Here is a 16,040-nt window from a genome sequence, read left to right as displayed (position 1 = left end):
ATTGAACTTCACCAGTACTTTAACAAGAGGAAGGCCGCAGAACATTTTTGTGGTATATACACAACCTATACTGACACAGGAGGACTCAGTCTTGGAAAGCACTGTATCAGCTACCTTTATAAAAAGAAATTAACCAAATAATAACAGTATTAAATCTCCAGTGCCTCCAAACAAGAAGCATAGCTACAGTTTAATCAGAATAGGCTATACAGAGGTCTCCTAAAAATCTACAAAGAAAGTTTGCAACACCTTCACAAAGGCCGTGAAGAAAAGAGCCAAAAGTGTTCCACTGCAAAAGAGCCAGCAGTCCAACAAATAAGCCCATTTACCTGGAATAGAGGAAACCTCCCTGCTCCAACCTCAAGGCTAAATTCAGCCAAACAGAGAGCTGACGGTGGGTGTCCAGGCCAGCCCCTCCCTAAGGGATGAGGATCTGGGAACCATAACCCAGCAGCAGGCATGGGACTCCTCAACCAGAGAGGAGTCCCATGGCCCTACGGCCCCCAAGACCTGAGAGCAGTGAAGTTGAATCAAGAAATTCATCACAGGGATAGTCCACATGAGCAATACAGGTCACAAATCACACTAGAAAGTCAGACCATGCATCCATATGCTGTTCAGCAGAACCTATGGCATAGGCTATAGGCTAATATACCACAGCTGAGCTGAAATGAAGCTCCGGGCCCATGAGTTGGGGAGGACCAGATGAGGCTGGTTAGGGTCAACGACACTAATTAGTGCCCATAGGGCCTGACATGGGGCAGGTTACATAGAGGGTCACTAGGAGAATGGCTGTTCTTCTGGTGAGACTGTGCTGGCCGAGAATAATTTTTGGACCCAAGGAGAACTTCTGATGAAAATTTTGATGACAACTGCTTCAACGCATGAGAATTCCCAATTGACTGAGATCCCCATCTCCACTCTGTCACATACATCCTTAATTAAATCAAAATACTTATAGGTTTAAAATAGAGCTCAGTGTACATTTCAGTGCTTTGCTAAACCAGGGCCTAAACACAAATTTGTGCTTGTTTCTGTGTTTGTTTCTTGTTCACAGACAATGACGGACAAGCTGATACTTCAGCCAGATCTTTCCCTTTCACATGTGTTCGGCACAGTCCTCAGCCAGGGCAAATTGGTGTTGTGCCAATGAAGCCAATTTACACCAGCTGAAGATTCAGACCTACAGCTGTATTTGTGTAACCTCAACACTGCATGAACACAGTTTTTCCATTATAAATATCTGTGTATATGATTCATAGAGTAAAGTAAGTTTAAGCTACAGCACATTAAATTATTCCAGACAATGGGCCCAACTGTCAACCCACTAGAAAATTAACTAGATATGTGACGTGACAAATAGCTTTGTATTAATGTCAGAGCACCCCTTCTAACATACTCATGCTGAATTTTCCTACTAAATACCAGAGTAAGAGATATGTGTTTTTTTCCTGACAGATATGAAGGCACAGTCATGCACAGAGTAAGGCATGAGATTCCTGTAATGCTGAATAGAGAAGCAATAATTTTATTGTTGAAGGTGGGAGAAAATTACAGATACTGAATACATAAATATGTCTAATGATATCTGGGCGTATTTTATGCATCCTCATGTTTGCTTCATTTTTTGAAATATCGTGCCTTTCCACTGCAGTTGGAGACACCAAACACTCAGGCATTCTTGGAAAGAATTTTCTGTTCCTTAGAATGGAAACTGCCTTTCCCAAGTATAACTCATTTGCAGAAAACTGTGTGCTACCTAAGTGTAAATCAATGCACTGGCTACATAACGAATGTAATACTAAAAGAAACAAATAAACAGCATTTGGGTGAACAGAAAAAACAAACAAACAAAAAAACAACAAACAGTATAAATTATGAAGAGATCAGAGTGGTTCTCCCAGATGAGGAAATGTTCCTCTTAATGTTCAGAATCTGGGAAATATATAGTAAACTTCATTCACTTGAAAATGCTGTATGAGTTTGGTGACTTTATAGGCTCTGGTTCCATGCCCAGCATGTGTGACATTCCTGCAACTCCAGATAGCTGCCACTACAAACGAAACAGCCAGACAGATGTTTACTGTTTCGTATCAGAAGCGTGGCATTTCCCCTACCAAAATTACCCATGTCTAAAGCCCAGAGATACAGCTGTAGGGTAATCACAGGTTTTAACTCCAGACAAGTCATGAAACGTTGGGTCTGGAGCCAGCATCTCTGTGCAGAAAGACAGCTGAAGGCACCAGCTTCCTGCTGGAATTCGGGGTGTTTCCAGCCGGCCCCACTGCAGCAGGCAGGGCTGTACCCTGGCTATTTCCACATCCCTTAAACCAGACAGCTCCATCTTCCCCCTCTACACCAGCAAATCTGGCAAGCTGTGAGGGTGGATGTGTTCCCCACCTCAGCACACAAGCTCAGGTGGCACCAGGCCTTGCTGCCGCTGCTCCAGCTCCCCAGTTTTCAGAGGACTGCCGTAGGGCCTACCTCAGTGAAGAGGTTTGCTGCTGAAAAGATTTAAATCCAGCTCAGTCCAAATCACAAGGATTGTGAAAGCTAATTTGGTGAGGAGCGGGGGTTTCTAACGATGGTGCTTGCCTATGCTGCCGAACAACAGGCACCAACAAGGGTCTGCACAGTGGGACAGCAGGAGGAGGCCATGAGCCACCCCAGTGGGGAAAACCACCACATGCCAGAACCCAACCATCACACCAAAATGCCCGTCAGCCAGAGGGGCACCCAGATACAGCATTTGGGGAAGAAAAAGGAAGTAGCTGAGGACTGAAGACATTCTCAGTGGTGGGGTGGGGTGGGGTGGGGTGGAGGGGCTCCATGGCAGAGACACTGCTGAGGGACCAGAGGTGACCCACACTGGGACAGGGACACTAAGGAACACAGCATCAGGAAAATGTTAAGAATTGGAGAGTAGCTGTAACATTGGCAGAAAAAAACTCATGCAAACATTATCCCTGACTTCCTCCACTGCCTGTCTCCCCGCCAGAAGTATTTTGATGGACTGACTATAAACCATGACAAAAATAGGGGAAATTGAGACTGTTTCATTGTGTCCTATTTTTGCTTTTCATCACCATTACCAAGATCAGACATGTGTGTTGATTAGCAATGAACTAAGCAAAAATTCTCAACTTGAGACTGTTTTGCTTGCAACACCTTTTCAGTGCCTGTGTTAGAAGTAAGACATTGAAGATTTTGGCAATACATGAAGGCTCAAGAAAACATTTCTTTTTTTTTTTTTTTCCATAATGCATATGGTATGCAAGAAGAAAAGCCAGAGCATCTTAGTCTATAGTGACACTGATACTGGAAATCAACCACCGACTGTGCTCCTGGCTTCACCTCTTCAGCCACCACCAGTTCCTGAGGAGGCAACCTCTTGACTGCATACCCACCATCGTGTGTCCCTATAAATAGTTATGAAGTCTAATTTAAGATATACTTTTAAGAACCTAAACTTTGCCAAGTATGGGCCATTTAAAGCATTTCATCCAGGCAAGGAAGATGTTCGTTTAGGAATAATCACATAGATACCTCTGAAAGATGCTGCAGAATAGGTCTGTTAACCTCATGCACAGTATAATTGCATTATTTCCTGACACCTAGGCTTTTAGCACCTAACCTTCTTGAGGATCAAAGCAATTAAAAAAAACAAAACAAAAAAAACCTGCTTTCTTCTCTTTCTATATGTGTAGGCTTCCTTGCCCTTTAGAGCATTTGGGTCTCCTTGCCTTCATTAGTTAAAGCAGAACTTCTTGGTTATAATATCCTATATTTGTACCTAAAAATGAGTTTTAGGTCTGTATTCAGATGCCAAAACACTTTATCTTGCCATACTGATCAGGGGAGCATTCCTGTGCCTCCCAGTGGTGCCAAGTTGGAGAAGCTGAAACAGCTTCAAAATGCTCTATATCAAAATTGGCAACAGAAATAAAGAGGAAATTTGTGCAAATGCAAAAATATTCTATCAGAACATACTGCCTTCAATTATTTTTGGATCCATTCTAATGTTCATGGAGGAAGCAAGAGGAATAGTAACTGCATATCCAATGTCGGCAGCAGGAAACTACAAATAGTACAGCACACCATGTTCCAGTTCCAATAACGGCAGGCTTCAGAGCTGTTTCCTTACAGTTAGGCGCGGACGGACTGCAAGGTGATTGCTGCCAGAGTTAGGAAACAAAGCAGGAACTACGCCATCACTCAGCTAATGTTCTGCCCTCTTACTCTGAAAGGTCACAGCCGTGTTGGATGATCCAGTGCAAGCTGGATAGTAAGTGCTGTAGAGCGCTAAACTATGTTATAGGGCACACTTAGCATGAAGGAAATGCGCAGGTCTTCCTCATCCCTAGCTATAGCAATGGGGCAAGGAGTTGTTATTGTTTTTACACACCCATCAAAAAGATCAGGTTCATTTCTAAGTGCTGTGGAGGCAACATATTTAGCTGCCTGAAAAAAAAATAAAAAATATGCAGATTTGGCAGCACAGGGCAGGATGAATCGATACAGAAAGATGGAAAGCACTGAGATATCTATTTTGCACATCAGATCAGGACTCCTACTTCAGGACAGACTTCCCTTGTGACAGGAGGAAAGGCAATTAACCCCTGTGGTTTTTAATTCCCCATTTTTTGCTTTGAACCTTCCATTCTTTGTACTTTTATTTTGCTGCTCCAAAGCTGATCCAGCTCAACAGCAATCAGTCTCTGGCAGATGATTGCTCCTCTTGATGGACAGCTGTCCATATCTACAAAATCAGCACTGCAGATGGAATTCAGAAAATTCTAATGTGCTTTGCTTATGGAGTCTGAACGCAGGTCCAGTTGTGGAAGTGTTATGGAAGGAAGTTTGTATCCTCTGATCTGTCAAACCAACTATAGACTCACTGCAGCAGAAACAGAAATATCAACAGTGGACTCCAAAAGGAGTCCTGTCACTTCCTCCAAAGAGAAACAAATGATGGTTGTAACATGGTAGGTGACATTCACCACTAGAAAAACATCCACTGGAAAGATTTTTGACGCGTATTTATCCAATTACCTCGACTGCTCTGCTCAGCAGGCAAGGCAATCCCACACTTCCTCAAACCAGATGGCAAAAATGGGTTTGTAGAAGCTTTCTGTTGTAGGAGCTACACAAAGCAATTGGCACGTACTTGTGGATTTATCCTGTTATTAGCTTTGTCCCTAAACCTTCTACTGGTGGATGGAAGGGTAGAAAAGCAAATGTTCATAGTGCAATTGGTACGCAGAGGAAGACCCCCTGTGGCCTTGCCTGATAAAAAAGAAAATAGCAGGATAGAAGCTTGACACTGAAAAATCCAGAAGCTCCTTTGGTACATCACTAATAAAGAAGATATTTTGATTTTACAATCTAATTAGCAGAAATGAGCTCTGTTTGTGCTTTGAGGGAAGTTAAAATCTCCTATAATGATCTCTTGATCTTGCAAAATCTGTTCTTTCCTACAAATACCAAGAACAGGATCTTATTAAGTGTGACCAGCAGTGGTCAAAGTAATGAACAGTTCCCACAGAGCCCCCCATGATTACTTCCCGCTCCAACAACTCTTCACTTTAGATTGTCGGCAACAAATTGAGGGTGGCATTAGCAACCTGCTAGAATCCTACTTCATATTAAACAGAGCAGGCGCCAGCTAGCTGCATCTTTAATTCAGAGCTATAGCCTGCAATGAGTGGAAGTCCCAGCATGCAGGTTTCTAACTACAAGATATAGGCTACACAGGATTCATCTTTCTGTTAAAGATTTTTGAAGATACCTTGTCTTTATAGATGCTGAAGTGTTTTTACCCCTCAGTTCACCAACAGTTCTTTCATGTCCATGACTTGGAGAGGGGCATTGCAGATTATACACAGTTTAGCAGCATCCTTAGAGCCCACTAAAATTGAAGGTGTTGATCCCACTCTGATATCTCTTCAGCACATGACATCTATGCTCACAGCAACACAAGAGGCTGTCAATGCACATTCTGTGCAATCATCCCTCATTATTTTTCTGTTTCTAGGCAAACTCTGTTTCTTTAAAAAAAAAAAAGAAAAAAATTGAGGTCATGCAAACCTAGTAATTTGGGGTATCTATGAGCCTAAACCCTTTTCTGCTGCCACTGAGCTTCAGAAAAAAAATAATCAGAAAAGATGGATTCAGAATATAATACTGTTTATTCAGCTGCATCAGACCATCTAATAGTGGCTTGTCCAAAACAGAAAGCACTGACTACTTGCCTCAAGACAGAGCAAAAGCAGTACTCAGTAGCAAGAATTCTATTATCTTAAAATGGGGAAAAAAAAAAGAAAAAAAAAGAACACGATACAGGACACATTTGAATAAACACACTGAAAATTAATGAAAAACTGCTGTCACAATAGAGTTATTGTTGCATGCTTTCAATTCTCACCTGTTTTATTAAAGCCTCCTTTATTCTAAGATGTGTGATGTAATTAAATAAAAGCGATTAGAGCTGGCATAGGTTCATTTAGGGAAACACAAAGATTTTTAAGAATGGATGTAGAGGTTCTCTCTTTGATATGAATTTTCTGTGTTGGTCCTTTGTCCTTGATGCTATTAGAAATGTTTTACACAAAACATCTGAAGTGAAGCTGAATATTCTCGGTACTATACTAAAGCAACTTAAATCATGTGTGGATATGTATCTGTATTCACAAGGAATGTTTCCATGCCATTACATCTGCAAGGGCATTTTTTCAACTGCAAAGCTGCATTTCTTTGTTGGAAACAGCCAATGCCCCAGCCCAATTCACTCCATTACTGTGCTAGGTGCTACATAACTGTGCACTTAACTGTTGTTTGTGCACCCAGCTCAGTCTCAAGTTGAACCTTCCTTACAAGTCATCTATATAATTATCCTTCCAGTGTTTTAGGATCTGATATTTTTAGATGGTGTCTGCCAGTTCAGCAATTTAGGAACCTAACTGTGCTCATTTTCTGTGTTCTGCCTCATATTAGCAATTCTGTGTCAGTGCAAACACTATGCTCAACATGGGGCTCATCCCCTCTGTTGTCACCTTTGTTTCAGAGTGGGCTTAAACACCAAGAATGGCACAAGGATAACAGGAGTAATGGTAAGTCCTCGATGATCTTCTACTTACATGGCAGCTTATTTGGACTGATAGCTGACTTCCCTTTCCCACACTGGCATCCCAAGCCTGATTTTATGAACGAGGAAGAACAGCCACCTAGTGAGAATTTCTATACCAAAAAAGGCACCATATGCCAGGGGAAACTTCAGATTATAAAAGAAAGAATTTTCACTTGCAGTATGAGAGAGTAGACACCAGACATGGAAACACAATTTCAGAAGAGAACAGACACTGTGCTCTGTGCATGAGTCCATATGTATGAGAAAAGGCAGAGAAAGAGAAGGTAAAGCAACTTTAAAATACTTTGAATAGATGTTGCAATTAAGCAATCTTTGGTCACAAAGACCTCTCTATTCCTTTTAAGATCCATAAATAGAGACCTCTGCATTTTTTCTGTAGTTAAAAATAAAACCAATTGTGTCAGGTACATTTTCAAAGCCAATTTTTGTTACATTAGGACTAATATAAGCCCTGGCAAATCAAGGTGCCCACAGCATTGCAAATGTGCACTTGCATAACTGGAATATCATATAGTGCATCACTATAATAAAGAATAATAATAAAGAAACAATAATAATAAAGAAACAATAATAATAAAGAAACTGAGTGGCTTCACCTGATGAAGAGAGAAGTAGCTGCTTTGGAATGAGAGGGCTAGGTATCAACAACAAATCAAACCCTTGTGATCTCTGAGAACTCTGTTTCTGGGGTTATGGGCAGGGGATTTCATTTGTACTTAGTCAAATTCTTGGTCACTCTTCTTACAAAGCCCTCTGCAAACACATGCCTCTTCACAAGCATAGACCCCAGTATTGTGCCTCTCCCAGTCAGTATCTGTACCTCAGGGCCACTACCCTTTGTCTGCACAGGCATTTGGGATGGGCTAAGAACGAAAGAAACATGCTCAAATGAGCCTCATGTAGATCCTCAGTCAAATGTCTCTGCAGAAGACACTAAGCTTATTGACTCCTTTTAGTGAGGAAGTCTTATGGAGCTTACCTCAGGTCTAACAACACCCCCTGTGTTCAAAATCTCCAGGAAAGCTCCTTACTGTGATGCTCACTTACTGTGCTGTTGTGATATCAGTGGTGTAAGTGCTTAGGTGGAAAATCCAGGGCACGCTGAGTTCTGTACGCCAATGGGGTACTCATGGAGCTTCAATGAAATCTAAATCCTACGCAAAAATCCATGTCTAATCCATGCTTATTATGCCAGCATGATTATTACTGTTAACAGTTAAATATGCTCATTCAATAACAAATCCTTTCCCAGTGAAACAGCACAGGGGGCATATATATGTCTCTTTGGTGCAAGACACTAAGGACATGCTCTTGTTATTATCCCAGTTCTGGTTCTTTCCCCTCCTAACATGCCTCCTCCCCAGCCCTAATTAACCATGTCCCAGAACTCACTGACTTTGCATTCATTTCACACGACAGCTCCATCAGCTTCTGAGTGCTTCCCTCACCACTTTCCCATTCTTGCTCCCTGGGACACATCCCCTTTCCATTAATTTCTAAGCCAATGTTTCACACAAAATTGTGGAGGCAATTGCGTATATGGCATGTAGAACAGACCAAAGAAAGCAAGTGCTTCCAGAAGTGAAATAAGAGTGGTGAAATGTTCTTTCACTGAGTAGATTTTATCTCAGTCAGAGGAGTCTGTCCCAGGTGCTGTGCCTTTTGGTGTTAGACAAATCCTTAAGGGTTAATAATGACATAGTATAAATAATAAAATTATATCATCTAGTTATATGTATCAATTCCAAAGTGTTTTGACACTGCTGCAAGAAGGAAACGTAGAGATGAAGGGAAATGAGGAAGGAGGTAAAGATATTGCTGATCTTTTTAATCTTTCTAATGCTGCTCTTCCAGAAAGTCAGCTAAGATCCATTTCTTAGAAATGCTTCTTGAAACAGCATCACTTGACTAAAGGAGCAGTTACAATTCCCCTGCCTAATGGACTGTAATAAAATAAACTGGCTCCTATTAGCAAGAAGGATCATATCATCAGATTTGTAATGCATTTTATTACAGAACATACAGCATCAGAATTTTAAAGTGCAGTATAAAGGGAAGTAATGTATGAAATGGTTAATGTGGACATGTATCACACAGTCACAAATACACTGATAGCCTCCCTTCACTCAACAGCAAGATTTCAGTAGTTCTTTCTTCCTACCACCTTTTTTTCCTAAACCAAAAGGTAAATTTCTACATTTTTCTTTTTTTTTCTTTTTTTTTTTCTTTTTTTCCAATAAAACTTATCCTGCATCTTTTTAGACAACAAATAGCTTGCACAGCATTCCTTCTTTCTGAGGAACATAAACCCTTGACACATGTAATACTCCAATAATAGTGTGAGCATGGCTCAAATACTAAGATTATACGCTTACTGGATAATCTTCTCTTGCTTTAACTTCGTTGTGAAACTAGAGGTTCTTTGTACTCTTCTAGACTAACTCTGCATGGTGTTAAATTAGGTTCCAAACCAGGAACTCCTGCATTTCATCTGGTACTTCAAAATAATTGTAAACGGTAGACGGTGTGTCTGTGATTTTCCTCTTTCAGAAACCAAATGCCTCATAATTATTTGACTAAATGGAGGCCGAGTCTAATAGAGCCTATCTGGTAAAACAGCTCTCATTAGTTCCCTTATTTAAGGAGCCCAGGCAGAGGAAAAGGCCTGAAGCAGCACTGCATGTGAGGAGAGGGATGCAGAATCTGCTCCTTGGTCCTGTGCTCTCACTGTCCCTCATGGCAGTGGGATGCAGGGGAATTAGTGCCACTATTATCCCACCTTATTCCCCTCCTGACCCTTTTGTTTAGTCCTCCCCCTCTCTAAAAGTGTCTTTTACCATAAGGACTTCACATTTTATCACATTCTGATCACTCTTACGCTTACTGAAATCTTCCCATCATCCCAGACCAGTCCCATCATCCGGGAAATGGGAGCGATGACTGCGGTGGGGTAGGAGCCGCAGGGAGCCCTCTGCTCCTTCTCTGCAGCCACCCGCAGAGCAGCAGTACCACAGCAGCCCCTCGCAGCCAGCACAGCTTCCCAGAGCTGCTCCACAGAGAAAAGCACAGGCCGAGCTATCCTTTTCAAAGGGAAGCTTTAGTATGGATGAGCAGAAGGTTTTGACTGCAAGCCTGCTGCTTCGCTGCCCCCTGAATACTTGATGTGGCCAGTGGTTTGCCACTAGACTTTCCACAAAGCTGGCCCTATCCAAACAAAATATTTCTTCCACCACAAGCTTCCAGTGAAATTCACTCATTGCATTTTCCACCAACCATTGCCATTTTTTTTAGAGTTTGTGTTGTGGACTCTGTGGAAAGGCAGAAAGCAGAAGGAGAGAGAGCGACCAAACAACCATGCAAGTCTCCTCTGGCTCTCGATAGAGGCTGACTCCAGTGATTTTACAGCAGCCTGCTCTGTCTTTGCTCTGGTGTTACAGGTTTGTAACAGAGACCCTAGGTTCAGTCCAGCTGATGACTATATCATCTATTTTAATGTGGACAACACTGATTACATCATGATAACTGTTTTTCATTCACTTACATGAGGGTAGTAAAATTGATATGGAACAAATCCAAAATGGGGAAATTCCTACAAAAGTCAATTTGGGTGCCAGTTACAAATGATTTCCAGAAGGACTGGAAAGTGCAGAGTGTATGGATAATTTTTTGTCTTTTTTGGTATTTATTCAGTGCAAAACATGTGGACTCTTGCCTGAATTCTTTGCCCTGTCCAGATTTCAACCAACCAATTAACATTTCTCAGATAGTTCTAATAGTTGGATCTATGTTCATTGTGTTTTTTTTTTTTTTGTTTGTTTGTTTATTTTAAACAATATTCAGTTTGGACTGGACCACATTTTTTTTCATGTAACTGATCACTAAAGTATTTTCCTTGTTACCGAGTAAAAACACAGCGAAGACTCAGCTCTCGTTTCAGACTTGTGTACATCTATATGTATGTACGTATATTGGCTGGTGAGGAATTAATTTGTCGAGCAGTGAGAGCTGGGGCTACACTTGCAGCTGAAATGTGTTATTTATCAGCAGATCATTACAGTCGGCACTGCACAGCATGTGAACTTCCTCGCAGCGCTCTGCCAAAGCTCCCCGCGTGGCTGCCCTGCCTGCTGACTTGAGCTTCAGGGAGCTTCCAGCCTCCATCTGGTGATCCCATCTCACTGTGCTGTGCCGATGGCAGAGCCCAACTTTTCCGCTCCCTCTGCCCCAGCACAGGAAAATAAAACACCAAAGGTCTGACTCGGAGACAAAGTTTCTCCACAGGCGACTGGGCTCTCACCCACTGGTTTGTGACTGCCATCCTCTCCTTTTATTTGCCAGTGATATGAGATGCTTAGCAGAGAAGCATGCAGACCTTCTTTAAGTTGTGATACCTGTAGTTTGAATAATTCACGTGTCCAGCCAGCGACTGTCATTTATAAATGTTCCAATAGAGAGGCTCTATAGGGAAAAAAGTGAACTGATTTGCTTTGAACAAATGTAGTATTTTAATACCAAGTGGTTCAAAAATAAACCTGTCTGAAAATACTGTGTGTTTTTCCATCTTGTGTCCCCCTTTTTTTTCTATCTTATCTTTAACAATTTTTCAGGCAATGAGGACAGCTGAAATTTTTAAAATCAGAGGTGTCCAGAAAATGGAAAGTCCTTGTCCATTTTCACCTTTTGGAACTTTTTTCCTAAAATACCACCCAATGACAACACAGATATTTTTCAAGGCCCTAACGTCTTACTCATATTCAGAATTTTGTGTTGGAGTTTGAGCTTTTATCAGGTATTAAAGTTGTCATTTGATTAGCACTAAATGACATATCCAGGCTATAGGGTAAGAGCTGTGCCTCTCCCCAGGAGATGAAGACCATGGCTCTGCTACCATACCTAATAGTAGAGGGTAGAGTTCAAGTGAGCAAACAGAGGTACCCGGAAACTTTAAAATTCAAAACACAGACACATTGTGCTGGATATATATACAGCGGAGACAGCTCTCAGTCTGGGTTTTGCTCTGAACTTTTTATGAGACAAGTACATTCCAGTCTCAGATGATCAGACTACTTCAAAGAGATCTGCAAAAGGAGAATAAGCACATCAATATTTTACATCAGTCTACCTATGTGAAATGTGAAGTAAAAGGCTTTGCAACCTTCACTGGAAGAATTTTAGGGAGAATTTCATAAACCGAAAAGATTACAAACTCTGACTTGTGAGAATAATGCAACAAAATATTTTTTATTCTTTGGGATAATACAGTACTCATCAAAGTAAGGCAAGGAGAGCTACTCAGAAAAGCCAAAGCAAGACTGTGTGCTTAGTTTATGTTTATTGATTATGAGAGGTAAATGAATAAGAGATACCTAGAAGATCAAAACACCTGTTTTGTCAGTCAGGAATTGCTCAAGACAGCCAGTGTGAAAAAGGGAAGATTCATGTTCTCACTGCTTCTGTCTTCACCTCAAAGTTTCATGTACCTGCTGACTTGCCCAAACCTTGCACTTAACCTCAGAATAACACATGCAAAGAGCCCAGCTGTCACAGTGCTCAGGCTTGTATCACACCATCCATTTGTGCTTGTTCAGGAGAAAGAAAGGGAAAAGTGTTTCAGAAACTTCCTTCAACACTACAGAAAAGTGCTGGGCAACAACAGCTTCACAGACACTGACTTGATCTGAGAGCTTTCAGCTGATAAGGTTAATAGCATAGCAAGTAATCATTAGTAAAAATAAGAACTTATGTTAGCAAGCACTTGTCATCTGAAAAATCCCAAAGAAATGGAAAATCCAAGCTGACTGAAATGCAGCCACCACTGAGAAGGACAGCAGCAAGTGCTCTGCTTATAGCATGGCATACACAAGGAAAAGGGAGAGGAAGAAAATACTGTAGCATTTTGAAGAAAATCTCTGCTCTTATGCATTCTTCAGTGATTCTGCAGTGATTCTCATTTTATGCAGACTCATCTGAATTCAAGGTTTTCCCAAGAGGAGGATTGATTATACAACAATGGTGCCTTTTTTGTCCTAGCATCCCTTAGAGATATTTAGTACATGCACAGAAAACCAATGTCCTGTGCTTTTCCCTGCAGTACTGACGGCTGTATTTGCTTCAGCAATGTGCTTCTCCCTGACATTTAAAAAGAAAATTAATTTGCAATTAAAATTAATATAAATTGATTTAAAAGATCATATTCAATGGGACGCCCCTTCGGATGATGTCCGCGTTTCTTTTGCAAACCCTCCTGGGCCCAGCAGACATGGTAGTGAAACAACCGGCTCATACATTAAGGGGAGAAGATCTGGAGATTGGGACTTTTGATGGATATACAGACTAGATAAACAAGAGTCTAAGAGCTCAGTACTTTCCCCTGAGAATATCCTACTTCTGTGGCCTAGAATTTCAAATGTGCAGCAAGGACTTCTTACAAAAACACCTAATGAGATGCCAAGCACATCTGTATTAAGAAAGTGAGGCTGCCAAGACTCCATAATGACATGGTTTTATAAAACAAATTCACCAAAATTGGTACCTGCTTCCAGTGACAAACAGCAGACAAATAGTAATAGCGAGAAGCCTACTTTATTGTGGATTGCTGAAGTTTGAAGGGTTGTTGTGTCTGAAAGCTGGTTAGGGAACTCTGTTTTTTAGCCAGTGTTTTCAACAAACGTGACAAACTGCTGTGATTTGCTTATATGGGACTTCCCTATCTAGTACAGGTTCCCAAATGAATATCTTCTGAAGAGGGAGGTGGTGAGGATGTAACTCTGCAGTGGTACTACACGCTACAGCTTCCTAAAGCCATGTTACTCACCACTTCTGCTGCTCTACATTCTTTTGTGTACTGTGTTTCATTTCGAGACACTCTATGTCCTTTTCAGGCTGATACGCCACATTACAAATGTCTAAGAACTATGAAGTCGCCATGCAATCTCTATGGAATAATTTAATGTTAAATATTTCTCAAATAATAAGGTCTTGCACTGGTGAACAGGAATCTTGGCCACTGACTCAACATCAGGTATGAACTCAAATGCCATCCTTATGTGTTATTTAATGTAAAACAGCCACAGTGAGGTTTGCTTGCTGTCATCATTTCAGAATGCTTTCTCTAGGTCTGTTTATATGTTTAACTTAAACACATTCTCAGATCTCATGCTGTGGGAACTAAACGGCCATGTCATTGGTACGCACTTCCATTACTAAAGGATTTACCAGTTGCAAAACCTGTTATGATTTCCTAGGATAGGGAAAATGAAAATGTTTGGGATAACAATTAGGATGATTTAAACTACAAATTTCCCACAGCCTCACAAGAAGTACAAACAATAATCATAGTGGATCAAACCCTAAAATCATTCTTCTTTAGGTGCTGCGACATGTAGATAAATATATTCATAAGCTTAGTAAAAGAAACTTGAAAAAAGGACCAATTTATGTGCTGACATCAACCAAATGTACCCATTGTGACACAAAAAAAGCAAATTAACTTTCATCAAAAGTGAAACAAGCAGGTTATTCTTGGATGTCATTATGTCTGCTACATCCAACAATTAGTTCAGTCAATTTGGTTTCCCAGTCACATAAAGTACATCAGCTGGCAACATGAGATTTACACCTGTGATGAATACCTCATGTGTCTAATTACAGGAGAAAATGATCACATTTTTTTTCTATAATTAGCCCTTGTGATAGTCCGGGTAAAAGTAAGAAGAAAATAGGTTTTCCCTTACCTTCTCAGCATCTTGCTCAAAAAGCCGGAGTTGAAAGCACTGGTCCAGTTTTAGCTTGCGGACATGCCACATCTGATGCAAATGTTGTCGGGTAGAATGCAGCTTGTCTAAAAGGCTGGTGATCTTTGGCACAAGACTTTGAAAGTCTGCACTTCCAGGAATGCAGTTCCTACCAGAAAAACCATCACTGCATCTTATACATTGTAATAACCTCTGACCCTCACGATCCAGTTCTTCCACAGGAGCTTTAATCACTTTTTTCTTAAGCTGTGTGTGCTCATCAATCAGCCTCCTTGAGCCCTCGACATCAACCGGGAACTCCTTCCTAGCCAACATTTCCTGAAGGTCCTCCAGTCTTGATAATAGATGAATGGCACTGTTGAAAAATTCTTCTAAGGAGACACGCAACTCTATCCATTCATCGTGGTTGTAATCCAATGATCCTTCAAACTCATCTGTCAGTTGGGAAGGATCTACGAGTTTTGCCAGGCCTTCAACAGATACCATACTTGTCTAAGGAAGAGAAAATGACAGCATTAGAATTTGTGACTAAGAAGAAATAACAGCACAATCCATAAATAGCATGAAATGATTATTTTCCTCATCAATACATAATTGCAACAACATTGTTAAAGATGCTGAGAATGATGTTTAATGTTGAAGAATTAATTGGATTGAAAAGCTTTCTATTAATAGCACTGATTCTATTTATTTATTTAAAGACATGGTATTTACTGTAATAATGTCTGTCTTTTCAAACCAGACTCTCCTTCAAAAACTTATCATGGGAATGCTTCTGCCATAGATTATTTTAATCCAGTCAGACAGTGAAGACTTCTTCCTACATCTGTTAAATATCTGGACATGATTATTCATTAAACATGTATATGGTATTACAGGGATTCTGTGATTTACATTACATTCAGGTTAGTGCCTGTACAGCAGCAAAAGTTTTAAGCACTTGAACTTAAGCAGGTATTGTGACCTGCCAAAACCTACAATATGCACTTTTTTTTTTTCTTCTTCCAGATTATGCAGTTGGGTTTTGCCACAGGCAGAGCTCTTTCATATTAGTAATTTCAAATGCAATTAAACCAAAATCAATGTAAAAGCGGAATGTCACTGGAGTATTAACAATTAGAATTTATTGCTAATAGAAA

The 16,040-nt window shown here is 40.7% G+C and overlaps 1 protein-coding gene across 19 annotated transcripts in view; it reads right to left on the bottom strand.

Moving 5' to 3' along the window:
* The window catches only part of KALRN (kalirin RhoGEF kinase), a 496,146-nt gene that overhangs the window by 278,040 nt on the left and 202,066 nt on the right, over positions 1-16,040 (bottom strand). For 17 of the 19 annotated variants that reach the window (XM_072040793.1, XM_072040795.1, XM_072040794.1 and 14 more), the window contains one exon: positions 14,881-15,393. In XM_072040793.1, coding sequence (XP_071896894.1) covers positions 14,881-15,393 — 513 coding nt within the window. The other 2 variants (XM_072040799.1, XM_072040800.1) reach the window with 2 other exon arrangements.

This window comes from Anas platyrhynchos, chromosome 7 (genome assembly GCF_047663525.1).
Source record: "Anas platyrhynchos isolate ZD024472 breed Pekin duck chromosome 7, IASCAAS_PekinDuck_T2T, whole genome shotgun sequence".
NCBI classification, from domain to species: domain Eukaryota; kingdom Metazoa; phylum Chordata; class Aves; order Anseriformes; family Anatidae; genus Anas; species Anas platyrhynchos.
The sequence above is the reverse complement of the archived record's forward strand: the minus strand, read 5'-3'. Positions and strand labels throughout refer to the sequence as shown.